The 21,640-nt window shown below is 55.3% G+C and overlaps 1 protein-coding gene across 1 annotated transcript; it reads left to right on the top strand.

Moving 5' to 3' along the window:
- The first annotated feature begins 1,458 nt into the window (after positions 1-1,458).
- On the top strand, positions 1,459-21,640 carry MYH7 (myosin heavy chain 7). The gene is made up of 38 exons (XM_061158494.1): positions 1,459-1,659; positions 1,915-2,058; positions 2,561-2,717; positions 2,869-2,896; positions 3,687-3,795; positions 3,891-3,983; positions 4,086-4,149; positions 4,561-4,659; positions 4,898-5,001; positions 5,647-5,785; positions 5,888-6,006; positions 6,121-6,270; positions 6,530-6,700; positions 7,293-7,602; positions 7,869-7,936; positions 8,267-8,354; positions 8,977-9,094; positions 9,238-9,361; positions 9,650-9,786; positions 10,030-10,285; positions 10,874-11,116; positions 11,262-11,438; positions 12,257-12,402; positions 13,515-13,605; positions 14,309-14,698; positions 14,918-15,044; positions 15,200-15,318; positions 16,308-16,504; positions 17,072-17,255; positions 17,432-17,597; positions 17,723-17,847; positions 18,404-18,712; positions 18,936-19,139; positions 19,261-19,386; positions 19,478-19,753; positions 20,670-20,765; positions 20,867-21,001; positions 21,549-21,640. The coding sequence occupies exons 1-38, from the start codon at positions 1,459-1,461 to the stop codon at positions 21,564-21,566; spliced, it is 5,808 nt and encodes a 1,935-aa protein (XP_061014477.1). The 3' UTR covers positions 21,567-21,640.

Genomic DNA, 21,640 nt, shown 5'->3' with positions numbered 1-21,640 from the left:
GAATGGGGGGCTCATGTGTTACAGGGGGAGGTGTCTGTGTCTGACTGAGCATGTGGGACCAGAGGAGGGTGTGTGTGTGTGTGTCTGAATGTTTGATGAGGGAGGCTATGTGCCTCACTGCCTGAGACACAGAAATACCAACTGGGAGACGAGTTTATGATCAGGCCCGAGGACAAGTAGGAAGCAGCAAGAGGACGGCAGAGAACAATTATTTAAGAAGTTTGTGCATAAAAGCTAGTTCTGTGAGGTTTGCACTGGGTAACTACCCACATTCACACACACAGAATGGCTCGTGTGCGCAGCTGGGAGTCGAGCCCGTGGGAGTATGTGTGCCCCCTGCAAAAGTTGCTCCCGGGTACGGGAATATGGTGTCCTGTCTTCGTGCCCTTGACACGGTCTCTGTGCTGGGCACAGACTGAATGTACAGCTTGCCACATGTCTGTTGTGGAGCACATTCAGCTGTGCCATGGGTGTGTCTATGAGAACATGCCCACAGGGGCTCCTCTTTGACAACATCCACCACAACTGACCATAGAATGGGGACAGGATGGATGAGAACTGGCTCCGGAGTCATGAGACTTGGGTTCAAGTCCTGGCTCCACCACTTACTGTGATGTGTTTTTGGACAAGCAAGCTCATGAACCTAGATTTCCTCCTCTGTAGAATGGGGTGAGGACTAAGGAGGAGGACGGGCATGAAAATGCTCTGTAGGCTGTAAAGCCCCAATTGTGTGACCACTGGTTGTATGTCAGGTGGCTCAAAAAGGCAAGCTTCACTAGATGGGGGAGGCCAGGGCTGGGCCATCGGCCAGGAGTGAGGAGTGAGGGGCTCACTGAGGTGACATCAAGAACCTGGGTGGGAAAAGCGAGAGAGAGAGAGCAGGGCCAGAGAAGCCCACCACCACCGCCCACCCCTTTTCAGGCCTTGGGGTGGAGGGGTGCTGAAGGGTGGGGCCGGGGTGAGGCAGGGACACAGCCCTGACCAACCTTCCTTCTCTCCAGGCCCCTGCCACCTTGAGCCCCTTTCCTCTCGAAGGCACGTTCGAGAAGCCAAGGTAAGGAGAGCCGAAGAACAGGTGGAGGGATATGGGAAGACACACAATTCTAGTTTCTGCCTCGCCTTAGGGGGCATGGCCAGGAGTTCTTACCTGTGACTAGTGAAGGAGTCAGGTGGTGAAGAGGTTCAGAGGTGTGTGTAGTGTGTATAGTTAGCTTCCTGCTCCCAGAAGACCAGGGCACTCTGCCCTCCGCTAGGAGGGCCCCAGGCTGGACCAAGTTAGCCTCCACCTCTGCCCTGATAGATTTGCGAGGGCTAGGAGATGAGCTGAAGGAATGAGGGACTCTTGGTGACCCCTCCTCACCCATGAGCACTGTGCTAGGCTCTGGGGCTCCTGCTAATGGGGAGAAGAGTGGAGGGAAGGGCAGTCAGCTCCTTCTCCCTCCCTTTGCAGCCGCAGCCATGGTGGACGCGGAGATGGCCGCGTTTGGGGAGGCCGCCCCCTATCTGCGCAAGTCAGAGAAGGAGCGGCTGGAAGCCCAGACCAGGCCTTTCGACCTCAAGAAGGACGTCTTTGTGCCCGATGACAAAGAGGAGTTCGTCAAGGCCACGATTTTGTCTCGAGAGGGTGGCAAAGTCACCGCCGAGACGGAGCATGGCAAGGTGGGTGGTGGGGCCAGCGTGAGAGGCCACCCTGGATGCCCCCCACGCCTGGGGTGCCTGGAGGCGGGTGCCACCAGGATGCACCCCACAGAGATCTGGTTCTCCCTTCCTCTGGGTAGGGATCTACTCTCTCCAAATAGCCCTTCTCATCCCCAACATCCTGTCTATCTTTTCTGGGACCCTGGATTCTTTTCTCATGAACTTGGTTCTCCTATAACCTGCCTAACTCCCATCCCTGTCCGTGGGCTGTTGCAGACAGTGACCGTAAAGGAGGACCAGGTATTGCAGCAAAACCCACCCAAGTTCGACAAGATCGAGGACATGGCCATGCTGACCTTCCTGCACGAGCCTGCGGTGCTCTACAACCTCAAGGAGCGCTATGCCTCCTGGATGATCTATGTGAGTGCACCCCTGGACAGCCCTCTGAATCTAGTGGCTTCCTGCTCCAAGTATGTCCACCTCCTGAAGCCCAGCGTGTCTGTCCTTTGTGTTCACTTCACTCTGTCCTAATCCTTACATCTTTGTGTGTGTTAAGCTGCTTCAGTCATGTCCGACTCTTTGTGAGCCTATGGGCTGTCGCCCACCAAGGTCCTCTGTCCATGGGATTTCCCAGGCAAGAATACTGGAGTGGGTTGCCATTTCCTTCTCCAGGTGATCTTTCCAACCCAGGAATCAAACTCGTTTCTCCTGCTTGGCAGGTGGATTCTTTACCACTAGCGCCACCTGGGAAGCCCACCTACACCCTCAGGTCATTCTAATGACCCGAGGGCTGGGATTGCTCAGATGGACTGCGTTCATACAATTTCCTTTCTCTCCCTCTCCTAAGACCTTTGTCTAACTCCAAAAACTGCCACCCCTCCCGCTTCATCACTTCATCAACTCACTTCCTTCCCTCCCCTAGACCTACTCGGGCCTCTTCTGCGTCACCATCAACCCCTACAAGTGGCTGCCGGTGTACAATGCCGAGGTGGTGGCCGCCTACCGGGGCAAGAAGAGGAGTGAGGCGCCGCCCCACATCTTCTCCATCTCCGACAACGCCTACCAGTACATGCTGACAGGTGACAGGCCCCAAGCGAAGGGTTTCTTGCGGGCCCCTCCTCCTGAGGGGTTCAGGCCTCTGGGAGAGAGGCAGGGAGCTGGGGCAGGGTGGGGAGAGGACAAAGCAGCCTGTGCAACTCCTGACTTGTCCTCCCCATCTTCTCCCCACAGACAGGGAAAACCAGTCCATCCTGATCACGTGAGTGTGGCTCCTTCCTCTTCCCTTCTGCAATCTCCTTGAGCCCAGCCCCCGTCAGGACCCAAGCCCCCACGCACAGACTCCCAGTTCTCTTTCCCTCCACCTTCTGATGCCAGCTCCGATGTCTTCTCTGGCCTTGACCCTGGCCTTCTCCTTTCTCCTCCCCTTTCTTTCTCCTCCCCACTCCTCTCTTATTTTTCCTCTCCCATCTCCTTCACTCATGCCCCTCTGATTCATCACTCATCTATCCATAAGCCTGGGAACACCATGTCTTCTTCCCCTCTTCATTTTCCTTCATTTTTCCCTTCAGAAACCCTCCCCATTCTTCCAGCACCACCCATTCTTTTCCAAAATGGCCTGGGCCCACCTCCTCTGATTGACCTTGCCCAGCCGAGACCATATTGAGCTGTGTTTAGTCGCTCAGCTGTGCACGACTCTTTGCAACCCCAAGGACTGTGGCCCACCAGGCTCCTCTGTCCATGGGGATTCTCCAGGCAAGAATACTGGAGTGGGTTGCCATACCCTCCTCTAGGGGATCTTCCCAACCCAAGGATCGAACCCAGGTCTCCCGCCTGCCCAAACCCACTTCTTCTAGCACATCCTTCCTAGTTGCTACCCTTGACCCTGTGTATGTCAGAGCACAGCTGTGTGGCTGGGATGCATATTATCTGGTGGCTTCTTGCTGCAGGGCTCCCCCTGCCAAATAAAGCTAGGCAATCTCTCCTGACTCGAGGCTTGTGGTCTCAAACAATGTTTGTTCACTGCCTAATAAGCCCGACTGTCCCAACAGCGGAGAATCCGGGGCAGGGAAGACGGTCAACACCAAGAGAGTCATCCAATACTTCGCGGTCATTGCCGCCATTGGCGACCGCAGCAAAAAGGAGCAGACCCCAGGCAAGGTAAGCCTACTGTCCTCCAAGGGCCTGTATCACAGAAAGGGAGGAGGAGGAGGAGGAAGAGGCCTCTCACCTGCCATCCTTCTTGACCTCCTCAGGGCACCCTGGAGGACCAGATCATCCAGGCCAACCCTGCCTTGGAGGCCTTTGGCAACGCCAAGACCGTCAGGAATGACAACTCCTCCCGCTTTGTAAGTGGGCCCTGCCTTTGGACTTGGGATTTGGGCTGGTCAAGGGATGTGTCAAACAGGAGCCCTCCCTCAACTCATCACCACTTTTCTCCATGTCTCCAGGGGAAATTTATTAGAATCCATTTTGGGGCGACCGGCAAGTTGGCGTCTGCAGACATCGAGACCTGTGAGTGTCACAGATCTGCTAGGGCTCATCCTGACTCCGCCCTCACTCTAACTGTCTCCGTCTCAGTCTCTCTCTGTCACTGGCCAGCTCTGCCCCTCCGTCTCTCTTCTTCTCTCCCTGTCTCTGTGTCTCTAGGTCTATCCCTCTGAGACTTCCTCTGGTCTTTCTCCATCCCTGTCTCTGCATGTCTATGTGTCTTTCTCTGGGACCTTCCACTGCTCCTGGGACTTCGTCTCCCATCTCCATCTCTGTGTGTGATCTCTGTGCATCTGTGGGCGCATCTCTCTCCCTCTCTTGTCTCTCCCTTTCCCTCTGTCCTGTTCTCTACATTTATCATTCCTTTTTCTCTATTTCCTTATACTTAAATCCTAATGTGTTCTTCTTCTCTTTCTTCTCCCCTCCTATTCACAGACCTTCTGGAAAAATCCAGAGTTATTTTCCAGCTGAAAGCAGAGAGAGATTATCACATTTTCTACCAAATCCTGTCCAACAAAAAGCCTGAGCTGCTGGGTGAGTCACAGCTACCAACTGAGACCAACTATCTCCATGGCAACCTGGTCCCCTCCACTTGCAGCTGCTTGTTGACAGGCCCTGGGTTTATCACACGGCTGGATTCAGTTCCGTGGGATGTAGGACCCCATTAAGCCCTATCACGTGCTCTTTCGCAGGTCATGTGTCATGGCAGACAGCCCCAGAGAGGGCCAGGGGTTTGAGCCCCCATTCTAACGTCTCTCCCCCTACCCCCCAGACATGCTGCTGATCACCAACAACCCCTATGACTACGCATTCATCTCCCAAGGAGAGACTACTGTGGCCTCAATTGATGATGCTGAAGAGCTCATGGCCACTGATGTAAGTGTGTGAGGACCCAGCTGGGAGGCAAGGGGATTGGTGGTGTGGGGCAAATGGGTCCAGTTCACTGGCCCAGAAAGAGAGCTAAGACCCTGGCTGGCTGTTGTTCCTTCCTGAGGGCCAGAATGTGCCCTGTGTCCTGAGTGTGCTGGGATACAGGTGAGATGAGACAGGGTGGGCCAGTGACTGGTATTTTCAATCAAAGCAGAGAGGGTTGAAAGCCATGGACAGAGAAACAGACAAGCCAAAAAACAAAGCATTACTAAGGGAAAGGGACGGGTGGTGGTCATGCAGCTGCCGTGGGGCTAGAGAAGGCTGTTAGGTGAAGAACAGGTATTGATACATATGGGAGATCCAGGCATGGATGTAAGGGAAGGGCCTAGAAGAGAGACAGAAGTAGGAAACGTTAGTGGGTCACCCAGAGCAGCCCCAGAGAACAGCCTAACTGCTGATACCCCGGCCAAGGCAGCCCACACCCACCCGGCTCTTATACTTCCCAGCTTAGTTGTGGGGTTCCCCACTGGGGATGGGAGTCTCAGCACCCACAGAGATTCAGGAGATAAGATCTCGCTCAACTGCAGAGGGGTCTCATTTACCTTCCATACTCCCTTTTCTGGGGTCCACCACCATGGGTCCTGCCTACAGAATGCCTTTGATGTGCTGGGCTTCACTACGGAGGAGAAGAACTCCATGTACAAGCTGACGGGTGCCATCATGCACTTTGGAAACATGAAGTTCAAACAGAAGCAGCGAGAGGAGCAGGCCGAGCCTGACGGCACCGAAGGTGGGAGTCAGGGGTGCGGGGGAACAGCTGTGGAGCCATGAAGCCTTCGTCTGCGGAGGAGGCGTCCCTCTTCCAACTCTGCCATCTGCCTTTTCCTTCCAGAGGCCGATAAGTCCGCCTACCTCATGGGGCTGAACTCAGCCGACCTGCTTAAGGGGCTGTGCCATCCTCGGGTGAAGGTGGGCAACGAGTACGTCACCAAGGGGCAGAATGTCCAGCAGGTGGGTCATCTTCAGGTGTTAAACGGCAGAAGTGCTGGCCCGGTGCAGCCGTGGGAGCTTTGCAATCAACTCTTCCCACCACTCTCTCATGTGGGTTTCTCCCCTACCTTCCAGGTGGCGTATGCCACTGGGGCGCTGGCCAAGGCCGTATATGAGAGGATGTTCAACTGGATGGTGACGCGGATCAACGCCACCCTGGAGACCAAGCAGCCACGCCAGTACTTCATAGGTGTCCTGGACATCGCCGGCTTCGAGATCTTTGACGTGAGTGGGGAGCCCAGGGTCTGGGAGAACAGGAACTCACTGGTTCACACAGGCAGCCACCGCTGGCCAAGCCCCGGGGAATGCCGAGGGCTCTCCAGGGGTGGAGATGGCCATGTGTCTTCAGGGGGCGCTCCCTCCCTGCCCTGACCAGAGAGAGGCCAGCCACACCCATTGCCAGGCTGGATGCAGCCCTGGGCCGACCCCTCGGGCCACAGACCCCTGCCCGCCTGACCTACTCCTCCCCATCCCCGCCCTGCAGTTCAACAGCTTCGAGCAGCTGTGCATCAACTTCACCAACGAGAAGCTGCAGCAATTCTTCAACCACCACATGTTCGTGCTGGAGCAGGAGGAGTACAAGAAGGAGGGCATTGAGTGGGAGTTCATCGACTTCGGCATGGACCTGCAGGCCTGCATCGACCTCATCGAGAAGGTGCTGCCTCAGCCTCTCCGCCTGAACTCTCCATTCACGCCCCACACACATGAATGCCCCAGAAGAATGGCCACCCCACCCTTCTGGGCATCGTGATCTAGCTAACGGAAGAAGCCCGAGCCCTAGTTTCCAGAGCCTTGTGCTATCCCTGCCACCCAGGACAGGGTGGTCCTGGAGAGCTGAGTTCCAAAGCTTGAGAGTGGACATGCAGAGGGTGGGCACTTCAGGGATGGCCTCCCACACCTGTGTGTTTACTGACTCTGGTTTACCTATCAAGGAGCAGGAAGTCTGAGGGTGGCGTGGGGAAACATAAGACAGCACTTCTTTTCAACCCCAACATCTCAGGGATCTGGGCAATGGAGTAGGGTGTAAAGCACCTATAGCATCCATGTTCCCAGACTTTCACAAAGGTCCCTTTGAAATCAAAGTACCACCTTGGGAAGGTTTGAACAGGTGCCAGTCAACAGGTAACTGCTGAGAGCTGAAGTACCAGCTAACAGGCAAAGGGGCATCTCCACCGACACTAGAGCAGGCAGGACCCATCTCCATCTGCTCGAAGCAGGCTCAGTGACGCTCTCCTCTCCCCACTCAGCCCATGGGCATCATGTCCATCCTGGAGGAGGAGTGCATGTTCCCCAAGGCCACCGACATGACCTTCAAGGCCAAGCTGTACGACAACCACCTGGGCAAGTCCAACAACTTCCAGAAGCCGCGCAACATCAAGGGGAAGCCGGAAGCCCACTTCTCCCTGATCCACTATGCCGGCACGGTGGACTACAACATCATAGGCTGGCTGCAGAAAAACAAAGACCCGCTCAACGAGACAGTGGTGGACTTGTACAAGAAGTCTTCCCTCAAGATGCTCAGCAACCTCTTTGCCAACTATGCTGGGTTTGACACACGTAAGTGGAGACTGGGACCCAGGGACCGAGAGCAGGTTTCTACTGTGGTTCTGAGGCAGGTCAAGTGCTAGCCCCCCACCACTTCCGTGTCAGGCTGGGCCCCGGGGTTTACAGATGCAGTGAGGGAATTAGGCAGAGAAGTTGGAGCACCCACAGTAAAGACCATGGCCTGCAACCAAATGTGGAGAGAGGTTGGGATTCCTCACCCGCTGCCCTGACTCCACACATGCCCACTCGTCTCCTTTACTTGACTCTCCCTTCCATAGCTATTGAGAAGGGCAAAGGCAAGGCCAAGAAAGGCTCATCCTTTCAGACCGTGTCAGCTCTGCACAGGGTGAGTGTGTGATCGGCACCACCCCAGCCCTGCTTGTCCCCTGCCTGGCTCAGCCCTGACTCCTCCCACTCAGTCTCCTCAGTCCCTTCCTGACCCTCTGCACCCTGTCTTCTCTCCCCTGTATCTGCTGGCCTCGGCTCTTACTCCTTTCTCATCTCCCCTGGCTTCTTTATCCCTTTCACCTCCCACCGTCTCCTCCTCCGTATCTTTCCCTAGCCCTCCTTCACTCTCCAGCTCCTTGCATTCTCTCTTTCCTTTCCTTCCCCTCTGCTCTCTTTCTTACTTCTCTTTCACTTTCTTAACTTCTCCCTCTTGGGTTTTGGGCCACAGGAGAATCTGAACAAGCTGATGACCAACTTGCGCTCCACACACCCCCACTTCGTGCGGTGCATCATCCCCAATGAGACAAAGTCTCCAGGTAAGCCCAAGAAGCCAGGCCCAGCCCACTGCTGAGATGTACTGCCCCAGGGGCAGGGTCTTTTAGATCACCTCTTGAGCTCCCACCATGGAGATTTCCAGATCACATTCTTCCCTTCCTATTCCCCAGAGAGGCTCACACACAGCCTCCCACCTTGGCCCCAGAGCTGCCCTCCATTTAGAATGTGTAGCTCAGGGTAATGTGTAACTACTTTGATGGACATTCCCTCCTAAGTGCCTTACAGCCCCTGATGAGACATGTAAGGATTGTTTCTCCCTTTCTGAATCATAAGGAGATGGAGGGGGTTCAGGTGTCTGGGTTCCGGTGCCTGGCTCTGCTCTGATCAATTCAGTGATCTTGGTCAAGTCCCTTAACCTGTTAGGGCTTAGAAAATGGTCTATATTGGCCCTGGCTACCACCTATGAAAATAGGCATAAACCCTGTAAAATAAGGACTGTGAAAGCCTTTTGGTTACTCTCAAAATTTATGGCAAGAAAAAAAAAATACTGACTTGCTAAGGTTACAAGCCCGTCCATGACAGAGCCAAGATCAGAACCCAGAACCCTCGGCTCTTAGCCCCATGCTCTCCCCACACACTCCTCTCCCTTCCCTCCTGCCGCAGGGGTGATAGACAACCCCCTGGTCATGCACCAGCTGCGCTGCAACGGCGTGCTGGAGGGCATCCGCATCTGCAGGAAGGGCTTCCCCAACCGCATCCTCTACGGGGACTTCCGGCAGAGGTGGGTACCAGGCGCTGCAGGGCTCAGGGGACGGGGGAGCCTGGGCAGCCTTAGCAGGACACGGAAACTGCGAGTGGCCTTGGATTCTGTGGGCAGAGCCGATCACTGCAGAACATAGGTGACACGGGGCACCTCTCTCCCAGGTATCGAATCCTGAACCCAGCGGCCATCCCCGAAGGCCAGTTCATTGACAGCAGGAAAGGGGCAGAGAAGCTGCTGGGCTCCCTGGACATTGACCACAACCAGTACAAGTTCGGCCACACCAAGGTAAAGAAAAGGAGGAAACGAACTGACTACAGGGAGACCTCTCTTGTCCTTTTGCTCTATGACTCCTTTCTTTTTACCAACCATCATTTTACCAATACTCACAAGCATTACTGAACCACATGCTAGCCCTCCCCACGGACCAGACAGCCCTGCTCCCCCATTTTAGCTCCAGTTGCCACTGACCTCCTTCCTCCAGTTCTTTCCTGCCTTGTCACCCTCCCTAAGATAAGCCCCACTTCATCCCCCTCCTGCCTGTCCCAGTCATGTCCACACACTACTTCCCTGCAGGTGTTCTTCAAGGCGGGCCTGCTGGGGCTGCTGGAGGAGATGCGAGATGAAAGGCTGAGCCGCATCATCACCCGCATCCAGGCTCAGTCCCGAGGTGTGCTCTCCAGAATGGAGTTCAAGAAGCTGCTGGAACGCAGGTGAGAGATGTTAAAGGGAGGGTCTCAGGCCTCGAAGGCCCAGGTTGGCTCAGAGCAGTGGACGGAGAAAGAGCGCTCCAGACCTTCAAGTGACAAAGGGCCACAACACAGCTACCAACAGTGGCGGTGGGCGTGGCAGGGGTGGGGGTGCCTCACTGTCACAGGATGGATGGAGGAGCCAGGGCCTCTGGGCAGGAAGGAGGGAAGAGGCTGTCTCACCGACCTTCTCGCTCGCCCCTGCAGAGACTCCCTGCTGATTATCCAGTGGAATATTCGGGCCTTCATGGCGGTCAAGAACTGGCCGTGGATGAGGCTCTTCTTCAAGATCAAACCACTGCTGAAGAGTGCAGAGACAGAGAAGGAAATAGCCACCATGAAGGAGGAGTTTGGGCGCCTCAAAGAGGCGCTGGAGAAGTCAGAGGCTCGGCGCAAGGAGCTGGAGGAGAAGATGGTGTCCCTACTGCAGGAAAAGAATGACCTGCAGCTCCAAGTGCAGGCGGTAAGACCCCCGGCCTCTGCCCACATCTCCCACACACCCTGCACCTCCCTACCTGGGGGTCACCATCCTGTGCCCTCATAAGCAGAGAATTCTGGAATCAACACTTCCAAAGGCCTCCAAAGAGAAAGAAAGGGAAGGGGAGAAAGGATTAACTTAAAAACACAGGTTTTCCATCAGGATTTAACCTGGACCCATAGCTTAATAATTCTGTGAATTTGGGCAAATGATGTGTTATCTCTGGGTCTCCATGTCCTCATCTCTAGACAGGGAATAAAGCTGCCCATTTCACCAGGCTGTAAATATGCGAAGTGCTGACATCAACAAATGCAGTTCCCTCCCCTTTGATGGAGGAGACCAGAGGAAGAGGGCTAGATAAAGAGACTTCTGGTTCCCTTCCTCTCTGCTCTCATTCCCCAGTGCTCCTATCACATTGCCCTAAAACTCCTCCTCTCCCCATCCTTCTGAGGTTCTTCTCAGCTGGGGAGATCCTGGGGTTGCCCTCTTACAGTGAAGGTGGAGCCTGTCCCTCCATGCTTTTGCCATCTACCCCATCCACCAAATAGCTTCCCCTCTGCACCTTGCCCTCAGGAACAAGACAACCTGGCTGATGCAGAAGAACGCTGTGACCAGCTGATCAAGAACAAGATCCAGCTGGAGGCAAAGGTGAAGGAGATGACCGAGAGGTTGGAGGACGAGGAGGAGATGAACGCTGAGCTCACTGCCAAGAAGCGCAAGCTGGAAGATGAGTGCTCTGAGCTGAAGAGGGACATTGATGACCTGGAGCTGACACTGGCCAAGGTGGAGAAGGAGAAGCACGCGACAGAGAACAAGGTGAGGGCGGCTCCCTTTGACTCCAGACTGAGTCTCAGGATTCCCAGACCTGAGTGTGGTCCTGGCCCCTGGCCTTGGAGGTCTCCATGGATGTCTCGGGTTGGTGATGTGTAGCCCTAAAGCGGATGGGGTTCTTGGTCAACAGGTGAAGAACCTGACAGAGGAGATGGCTGGGCTGGATGAGATCATTGCCAAGCTGACCAAAGAGAAGAAAGCTCTGCAAGAGGCCCACCAGCAAGCCCTGGATGACCTTCAGGCTGAGGAGGACAAGGTCAACACCCTGACCAAGGCCAAGGTCAAGCTGGAACAGCATGTGGACGATGTAAGTAGACTGTTACAAGGGCCTAGATATACCAGGTCCATCAGTGTCTGTGTGTGCATGTGTGTGTGTGTTTGGGGGTGTGGGGTTAGAGAGTGCTCCTTCTTAATTTCTAGAAGGCAGCTGGGGAATAGACAAGGGGAGGGGTGATCAGTTCTGAGCTATGTATCTCATCTTGCTGATGTGATCAACAGTAGAGATGGGCTTCCTTCCTTCACTTTAGGTTCAAGCCTATATGTCTGTCTTCAACCACAGAATTTAGAGGGTTATCTCATAAAAACATAATACATTTCCTTGGGAATTTTCCCTTGGGATCTTCACAAAGATCCTCCTTGAGGATCTTTGGACTTTTAATATTTTAGCCAGGATCTAGCCCTCGGTGATCACTGTTCCCATAGGTAGTCCTTCACGTATATGTCTCCTGAATCATTCTTTATTGCTCTGTGTTATCATTATTGAAGTATTGGTCCCAGCCACAGACTGGAAGCTGCCTTTAGGTGGAACTTGGTTTTATTCAATTTTGTGTCTACAGTGCCTAGGATGGGGCCTGGAACCCAGTAGGTGCTTATAGGATGCAGATTAAATGAAAGTAGCTTTGGGATTTTAACCTAGTCATTCATTCAGTCATTTATCATAGTTACTGAGCATCCTTTCATGCTAGGTTCTCTCACAGCCCCCTGGCAATATTTGGCCCATTCTGGGGAAGTTTTCCCAAGTCTTGACACCTCCGAGGATCCCTCAACCCCAAAAAGAATGAGTTCCCAAATTATCAAGTCAGGATACTTGGCCTAACAGGTCACACTGGTCCTTCTCTTCATCAGCTGGAGGGATCCCTGGAGCAGGAGAAAAAGGTGAGAATGGACCTGGAGAGAGCCAAGCGGAAGCTGGAGGGTGACCTGAAGCTGACCCAGGAGAGCATCATGGACCTGGAGAACGACAAGCAGCAGCTGGATGAGCGGCTCAAAAAGTAGCGTGTTCCCTGCCCCATCGCCCATCCTCCTCCCACACCCAGCAGCCTGTTCCACCCATGGCAATACTAGCTGACCCAACAGATCCATCCTCAGAGGCAACAGCTTCATGCGGCCTCCATACGGGGCTGCAAAACTGTGGGCAGAGCCTCCAGGAAGAAAGCTTTCCTCCCCCAGACACACACATCAGGGCCCAGCAGGCCTCCCTGGCAAAAGTCTAACCCAGATCCCTCCAGCCCTCTCTTCCTGCTGGGCACTTGACCCATTTATACACAAGTCTCTTTGGAGACCAGTTGCTTAACACAGAGGAAAGTTCCACACAAAAGCCTCTCAGGAAAGTCCTTTCAGGTCCTTCACAGAGAGCCCAGAGGACCACAGAGAAATGCAGTCAGCCACCATACGTGAGCAGTGCAGGGGGTGGCTGCTTCTTTGTTCAATGGTCTTGTGGTTCCAATTCTTATTGCAAGACCTTCCAAAATGTGTAGATTCACATTTCACACTTGGCAAAGAGTGAGTCTGTGGGACATATTCAGATAATCAAAGATCTGCTGCTGCTTTAGGGTCAGGACTCTGAAAGCCTCTGAGACTCATCCTGATCAACAGCCTCCCCAAAAAGTCTTCACACTTCCCCAGGCACAGTACTTACTGAATGAATGAATATATGATCCCACTGATCCTCAAATGACCTTTTAAGAATGGTACTTTAAAATAACCTCACTTACCAAAGAGGAAAGGAAGACTCAGAAAGGTTACCAAATTGCCCAAAGTAACAGAGACAGAATTAAAGACCATCAGACCTAAAAGGTGCCTTTGAGTTGATCTAGTCCAATGCCCTCATTTTACAGACCAAAGAAGGGATCATCTTGGAGCCCAGGTCTTGTCACTTCACCTCTCCACCTACAGTGCTCTTCCTATTGTAATTCCTATTGAACTTCAATCCTCCAGCAGGTGTTACACTTTCAAGGACCCTACAACAGCCCTGGAAGCTGTGTTTTTTTTTTTTCCCATGAAATCCTGCTCCTCATTTGTTTCATTATCATCTCCAACCACTGGCAGCCCCTCCTTGAGCCTGATCAGCCTTCCTTGCCTCACGGTCCCTTCTTCCTCACAGGAAGGACTTTGAACTGAACGCCCTCAATGCAAGGATTGAAGATGAGCAGGCCCTGGGCAGTCAGTTGCAGAAGAAGCTCAAAGAGCTTCAGGTAAGGCCCCTGGGCTGGTCCTCAGCCTCCCAACCCTCCTCCAGGCCATTCTCGCCCAGCATCACAAGCACTGGCTCTGTGTCTGTGAAGGGAGATGCTGGCTATCACAAATCCCCTGTGGAGCACTTCCAGGAGGGCTGGCTGATCCAAGGATGACACAGGAAGAGATCTGGAAACACTCACCGGTTTGAGGACAGAAATCCCAGCTTCCTAGGTCAGCTGTTGTTTAGCTGGTGACCATGGGGAGCGCACTGCCAATCTCTGGATCCATATGTCCTCCTCTGTTCCCCATGGCTTTTCAGGACCCTTCAGCCCAGCTGGGCTGTGACTTCAGTTCTTACCTCTAGAGTGGACACTGTGTTGGGTCTTAGTTGTCCGGTCAGACGAACCTGACTCTCTCATTCCAACTTCAATTATTTTTGCCACAAAACTGCCTAAACTGTCCCTGGAACACTGGTCCCTTTGTCCTTCTTCAAGAGCAACCTTCAGCCACTTTCCTTCCCATAAAGAGAATGCAGCATGTTTTGGCCCAAAGGCAGGCTAACTCAACTATCCAAACCATCTCACTGAGGTGATCCTTTTATTTCTACTTGTCCCCTGGTGGGACTAAGCTGACAAGCCAGGAGCCTTCTAGAGCCCTGGGAGGGGGCTCTGATAGAGGGGCCAAGGGGCTGGGTCTGAGCTCCCTCCGTGTCCCGCCCAGGCACGCATCGAGGAGCTGGAGGAGGAGCTGGAGGCTGAGCGCACCGCCCGGGCCAAGGTGGAGAAGCTGCGCTCAGACCTGTCCCGGGAGCTGGAGGAGATCAGCGAGCGGCTGGAGGAGGCTGGCGGGGCCACGTCCGTGCAGATCGAGATGAACAAGAAGCGCGAGGCTGAGTTCCAGAAGATGAGGCGGGACCTGGAGGAGGCCACGCTGCAGCACGAGGCCACGGCGGCCGCCCTGCGCAAGAAGCACGCCGACAGCGTGGCCGAGCTGGGCGAGCAGATCGACAACCTGCAGCGCGTGAAGCAGAAGCTGGAGAAGGAGAAGAGTGAGTTCAAGCTGGAGCTGGACGATGTCACGTCCAACATGGAGCAGATCATCAAGGCCAAGGTGGGCCCGGCTCTCCTCTCCTCTCCTCCAATTCCCTCCACCTGCCTCTGCTTTCTGTCCACATCTCCTCTCTTTGTCTTGTTCAGTTTCCTGCTTCCTTCTTCTACCCTGTCCTTGGACTCTTCCTCTATGCCTTCCTCTTTCCCTGCTCCTTTAATTGCACTGCTCGCACCCCATCAGCCCCCTGCATACACCATATAACTCTCCTTCCCATCTCAGGCTAACCTGGAGAAGATGTGCAGGACCCTAGAGGACCAGATGAATGAGCACCGAAGCAAGGCTGAGGAGACCCAGCGTTCTGTCAACGACCTCACAAGCCAACGGGCCAAGCTGCAGACCGAGAATGGTGAGCCCTACTCTTGTCTTCTGAGTTCCTGAGCCAATCCAGGCTTGGGTATGCACACATCTCTCCAGAGAATGGGACCTGACGGTTAGGGGAGGGATGGGGGAGAGAGGAGTGACCGGCCCTCGAGAGTTGAATGTGCTTCGGTGCCTCTCCAGGTGAGCTGTCCCGGCAGCTGGATGAGAAGGAGGCGCTGATCTCCCAGCTGACCCGAGGCAAGCTCACCTACACCCAGCAGCTAGAGGACCTCAAGCGGCAGCTGGAAGAGGAGGTTAAGGTGAGGCCAAGAGTCAGGCCACTTGTCCAGCATACTGGCTGGCCTTGCATCCACATCACTTCTTTCCCAAGAATGAGGCTTGCTGTCTACCCAGTATTTTCCCATTTTCCAAAAAGAAAATGCCCAGACCCTACCATGTGTGTGTGCATGTGTGTGTACATTCAGTCAAGTCCAATCTTTGCAAAACCATGGACTGAAGCCTGCCAGGCTCCTCTGTCCATTGGATTTTTCAGGCAAGAATACTGGAATGGGTTGCCATTCCCTCCTCTCGGGGATCGTCCAGACCCAGTAATCAAACTTGTGTCTCCAGCATCAGCAGGCAGATTCTTTACCACTGAGCCCCCTGAGAATCCCAGGCCCTACCATATGCCTCCTAATTCTACCTCCCACTCAGAGGCCCTCTGCCTTTCTGCAGCCATCTCGGGAGGGCATGGAGTAAGAGGTGGGGGTGGGGGTGGGGGGAATGAGATGAAGAAAGGAAATAAACTAGAGAGCCGTGATGGCCTTGGCTGGGCATAGGTATGGGATGCCGGAACTGTACAAGTGGTCCTGGGATTTGCAGGGCAATCTGAAAACTGGAGAAAGAAACTCAACTGGATTCTATTTCGAGCACTTTGCAGGGCTCATTAAAAAGGGGAAAGAATATGAATTTTTAAAAAGGTCAGGGCTCAAATCCTAATCTGCCTCTTAAGAGCTTGGTGATCTTGGGGAAATTGCCTAATATCTCTGAGCCTCCGTCTCCTCCGCTGTAAAATGGGGGTGAGGATGGTAAAGCCCGCTGCGTGAGGAGTATGAGGAGGGTGGGCACAACGCACTTTGTAAACAGTGCGGCACTGTATGGACTTTGTTAACAGTACTCGGTAAACTGTTCCAGGTCCACTAGGGATTTAGAAACAGGTGAGACTGTGGGAGGATGCTGAAATTAGAGTGGGGAGACAAGCAGTGCATCACAGGGCAAGCTGAGCCCCTCTCGGTGCCACCCCTCGCAGGCAAAGAACGCCCTGGCCCACGCACTACAGTCGGCCCGGCACGACTGTGACCTGCTGCGGGAGCAGTACGAGGAAGAGACGGAAGCCAAGGCCGAGCTGCAGCGCGTCCTGTCCAAGGCCAACTCAGAGGTGGCCCAGTGGAGGACCAAGTATGAGACAGACGCCATCCAGAGGACCGAGGAGCTGGAAGAGGCCAAGTGAGTCCCGGGCAGCCTGCCTCTGGCAGGGGCCCCTGTGTCAGCAGGCCGCAGCCCAGCCCACTGCTCACTGGGGCCGGCTGAGGGGGTGGATGCTAAGCTAGGTTTTGACAATGCAGAGGACCCTGCCCCGGCCCCACCTCCTTCTCCTCTCAGGAAAGCTTTTTGCTCGCGTTATGTTTCTCATCCGAATATAAGACGAACAAAAGGTTTGTCTGAGGGCAGAGTGCTCCCACCTGGGGCAGGGTGCCATGGCAGGTGAGAAGCGGGGTGCTGGGACTGCATGTGTCCTCCAAGTCTGCAAGCCTAGAGGCTGGCCCAGGGTGGGAGGGATGCCTCGCAGAAGGCTCCCTGGGTGCTGTGGGTCTTCACACCCTGTCCCCCAGACCCTCCAACTGCCTTGCTTTCTGCCCCTGGGCCTGTCCTCAGGCTTCTCCAACAACGCCTCTGAGTTTTCAAAGACTGTTTTCCGCAAGACTCACCATGTTTCCCCTTGTCCAAATCCACACCCTCCATCTTCCCCACCCACTCCCACCACTACTCCCCCGCCCTCACCAACACGGGCAGGAAGAAGCTGGCCCAGCGGCTTCAGGACGCCGAGGAGGCCGTCGAGGCCGTCAACGCCAAATGCTCCTCGCTGGAGAAGACCAAGCACCGCCTGCAGAACGAGATCGAGGACCTGATGGTGGACGTGGAGCGCTCCAACGCGGCCGCCGCCGCCCTGGACAAGAAGCAGAGGAACTTCGACAAGGTGGGCCCGGGCTGGGGGCCGCAGCCAGGGGGCAGAACAGGTGGACAGGCTGGAGTCAGGAACATCCTCCCAGGAGGCTGAGGCCAGGGGAGGCTGGGCCCAGGAGCGGGACCTGGGTCCCGGAGGTGGGGCTGCGGCTGCCCCTTGAGCCGCGTCCGGCCGTCGGGTCCCCGCAGATCCTGGCCGAGTGGAAGCAGAAGTACGAGGAGTCGCAGTCGGAGCTGGAGTCCTCGCAGAAGGAGGCGCGCTCCCTCAGCACCGAGCTCTTCAAGCTCAAGAACGCCTACGAGGAGTCCCTGGAGCATCTGGAGACCTTCAAGCGCGAGAATAAGAACCTGCAGGGTGCGGGCGCAGGCCGGGAGGGGTGGGGCAGGGTGGGTCTGCACGTGGTGCCGCCCCGCGGCTCCTGCAGGTCTTCCCCCGTCGGAGCAGGCAGCCCCCGACTGAACTGCCCGCCCCTCCCACAGAGGAGATCTCCGACCTGACTGAGCAGCTGGGCTCCAGTGGCAAGACCATCCACGAGCTGGAGAAGGTCCGCAAGCAGCTGGAGGCCGAGAAGCTGGAGCTGCAGTCGGCCCTGGAGGAGGCCGAGGTGCGCACACCGGAGTGGAGGAGGTGCAGAGGGCGGGAGAAGAAGCTGAGGGCTAGACTATGGTCCCTGTTCTCATCTCCTCTTTCATTTGTTCACGGGCCCATCCTCAGAGCCTAGAACAGTGCCTGACACTTAGTAGGCACTCAATAAATATTGGGGAATGAACGAAAGAACCGGTCACTCACTTGCCTTCACACAGACATTTTACCTATTACATCTTAGACAAGATTTCCTGTTTCACTCCCCCTCTTTTCACCTCTGCCTCCCTCTTTGAGCTTTTACATTCTGTGCCTGATTGCCTCTGTTTCCTTGGCAACACCACTCTCTTCATTTTCCTCTTTGTCTTTATAGCTCACTCTCCTCTATAAGAGCCTGAATCACCTTCTCTTAGGCCTTTTTTTCCTTTCAAATTCTTTTCTTCTTCCTCCTCCTGCTTCTTTGACTGAACCACTTATACCACTCTTGAGCTGACTTTGTATCCACGATTCATGGACAGCCCCCTGGCCCTATCCTGTGCCCTGAATGCCTCAGACCTTCTCTTCCCAACCCCCTCCAGGCCTCCCTGGAACACGAGGAGGGCAAGATCCTCCGGGCCCAGCTGGAGTTCAACCAGATCAAGGCAGAGATGGAGCGGAAGCTGGCAGAGAAGGACGAGGAGATGGAGCAGGCCAAGCGCAACCACCTTCGGGTGGTGGACTCGCTGCAGACCTCCCTGGATGCAGAGACGCGCAGCCGCAACGAGGCCCTGCGGGTGAAGAAAAAGATGGAGGGCGACCTCAACGAGATGGAGATCCAGCTCAGCCATGCCAACCGCTTGGCTGCCGAGGCCCAGAAGCAAGTCAAGAGCCTCCAGAGCTTGCTGAAGGTACACGGTGATTTTGGAAGCAGGAAGTCGCCTCATCCAGAGAGGGGCAGTGGCATCCCACCATCACAGCACCAGCTCGCTCCTGCCCCTGAGCCATCACTGACCCCTCCCACAGGCCCTGCCCAAGCCACGCCACAGGCTCCCTGCAGCATCCAGTTCAGCTAACAGCCTTCTGATGGGTTGAGCCCAGCTCCCTCCCTCATGCATCTCTCTTGATGCACAGGACACCCAGATCCAGCTGGACGACGCAGTCCGTGCCAACGACGACCTGAAGGAGAACATCGCCATCGTGGAGCGGCGTAACAACCTGCTGCAGGCCGAGCTGGAGGAGCTGCGGGCCGTGGTGGAGCAGACCGAGCGGTCCCGGAAGCTGGCAGAGCAGGAGCTGATCGAGACCAGCGAGCGGGTGCAGCTGCTCCACTCCCAGGTGAGCAGTGCCCTTGGGCGGTTCCAGAGGGGAGCACAGGCAGGACTCCGCAGGTGAGTTTCAGGAGACAGGCGTGGATGCTCAGTGCTGCTTTTCCTGCTCTGCCCACCCCAACCCTCAGAACACCAGCCTCATCAACCAGAAGAAGAAGATGGAGGCAGACCTGTCCCAGCTTCAGACTGAAGTGGAGGAGGCGGTGCAGGAGTGCAGGAACGCCGAGGAGAAGGCCAAGAAGGCCATCACGGATGTGAGTCCCCCTGCCGGGTCTGCCTGCTCCACGCCAGGGTTTTCTTGGACTGGAAGACTTAGACCGAGTATCACTTCTCTCCCGCGCGCAGGCCGCCATGATGGCGGAGGAGCTGAAGAAGGAGCAGGACACCAGCGCACACCTGGAGCGCATGAAGAAGAACATGGAGCAGACCATCAAGGACCTGCAGCACCGGCTGGACGAGGCGGAGCAGATCGCGCTCAAGGGCGGCAAGAAGCAGCTGCAGAAGCTGGAGGCCCGGGTGCGGGAGCTGGAGAACGAGCTGGAGGCCGAGCAGAAGCGCAACGCGGAGTCGGTCAAGGGCATGAGGAAGAGCGAGCGGCGCATCAAGGAGCTCACCTACCAGGTGTGGACCCAGCAGCTGCTCCCGGACGGGGCCCTCTGCATCATGGTCTGAAGCCAGGGTGACAACCACCTCAGAGGGATGAAATGTTCTTTCTTAGCCTCTTAGAGGGCAAAGAGCTGGAGTACAGCCTATGGCTACCCAGTTTCTACTCTGCCAGGCCCTGTTCTACCCTAAGTGCCGCTGGCTCAGGGGACAGTCTCTGAGCCTTCTGGCCTTCAAGCTCCCCATCAACATTCACCATCAACCTGTCCCTTCAGGACACACCCGGAGCTCCAGCAGAGCTCACCCAGCACAGATGACCAGAAAGCAAATGTGTAGCCAAATCTTAGCCTGGCATCATCACCACCAAAATACACCAAAGCCATTGGAATGAATCTCAGAACTTTTCAGTTACTCACGGAAGCATAGACCTTAGCTTTCACGGTGTTTTCCAGAATTAGACTATCAATTAGACTATCAATCAGACTATCAATTCCAGTCCAGAAAGTCACCATCCCTCTATACATACTTGTCCTTAACCTAGATCAAGTATATGTAATTCCCCAGCAGTCCAGGAAATCCCATCAGGCCTGCAGTCCCAGAGTTCCTGCCAGCACATGCTGAGTTTATCCTCCGTGGGGCCCCAGGACCCCCCCAGGGCCCACTTCCAGAACAAGGCCCATGCACAATTTTGTGTGCAATTTCAGGAGGCCCATCCGCTCCCTAGACTCTTTGTTGGCACATACTATTAAAAGTATGCATATGTTTTTTGATAAGAAATTGTAAGGAGAACTCAAGTGTTTGGTGAGGATCAGAAACTTGAATTGGGTCAGGATACTACCTTCAGGGTAAAGCCGATGAGTGCGGGAGGGGCCATACTGCTTCCTATGACCATGCCATACTCACTGCTGCCCACCTCCTTCCCCACGACCCCCAGACAGAGGAAGACAGGAAGAACCTGCTGCGGTTGCAGGACCTGGTGGACAAGCTGCAGCTGAAAGTCAAGGCCTACAAGCGCCAGGCTGAGGAGGCGGTAAGTGACCCTGCTGGTGCCCAGGCCTGGAGGAGGGAACCAGGCAGTCTCATAACCCCTGGCTCCTCACCTCATCCTCTCATCCCCCTGAACCCCCACAGGAGGAACAGGCCAACACCAACCTGTCCAAGTTCCGCAAGGTGCAGCACGAGCTGGATGAGGCGGAGGAACGGGCGGACATCGCTGAGTCCCAGGTCAACAAGCTGCGAGCCAAGAGCAGGGACATCGGCGCCAAGGTGGGTTCCCCCCATGGCAGCAACCCCCCAGCCCCTCAGACAGAGCCCCTCACACCAGGACTGCTCCCCTTCACTTACTCCTGCAGCCAAACCCCACAGCCCCAGAGGCGAGGTAACTCAGTCCTCCATGATTTTTAAGGTTCTTCCCACTCTCACTTTGAATGGTTTTTGATTCCCAGCCCTACGGTGGTCAGCAGAAACCCTAACTGACACACATTCAGAGTGTCCCAACTTCCCCCAACTGCTATTTCCACTTCTCTTCCACCTGGTTTAGACCTTCAGTCTTGTAACTCCCACCTGAGATGTACGTCCCAGAGGACCTTGTCCTTGAGGCAGCGTCCCTCCGTCTGACCCCAGGGCCCTTCCCTCCAGAGTCGTCCCCTCCACACTGACCCCTAGGGCCCATCTCCCACCACCTCGGGGCCTCCCTCAGGCCACGCAGTGGTGCTCCTCACCTCGGTGCCCGCCTCAGCTTTGCTGCTTGTACCCAGCCCTGCCCAGCACCCACCTCTCTGGAGCTAGTGTGGACTGTGTTTCCTTCCCAAAGGGCTTGAATGAGGAGTAGCCGCGCCACATCTTCTTGGTCTGCCCCATCCTGAGGGTGCAACGAAGCTCCCAGTCCCGGAGCCTGGAGAGCTG

Source organism: Dama dama, chromosome 12, assembly GCF_033118175.1.
Source record: "Dama dama isolate Ldn47 chromosome 12, ASM3311817v1, whole genome shotgun sequence".
NCBI classification, from domain to species: Eukaryota; Metazoa; Chordata; class Mammalia; order Artiodactyla; family Cervidae; genus Dama; species Dama dama.
Note: the sequence above shows the minus strand (reverse complement) of the source record. Positions and strands in the feature narration are given on the sequence as shown.

Coding starts and splice junctions, on each gene's coding strand:
- MYH7 (XM_061158494.1), top strand. CDS start 1,459: ATGGTGGACGCGGAGATGGCCGCGTTTGGGGAGGCCGCCCCCTATCTG. Junction 2,059..2,560: donor ATGCCTCCTGGATGATCTAT/GTGAGTGCACCC, acceptor TCCCTCCCCTAG/ACCTACTCGGGCCTCTTCTG. Junction 15,045..15,199: donor CAAGCTGCAGACCGAGAATG/GTGAGCCCTACT, acceptor GTGCCTCTCCAG/GTGAGCTGTCCCGGCAGCTG.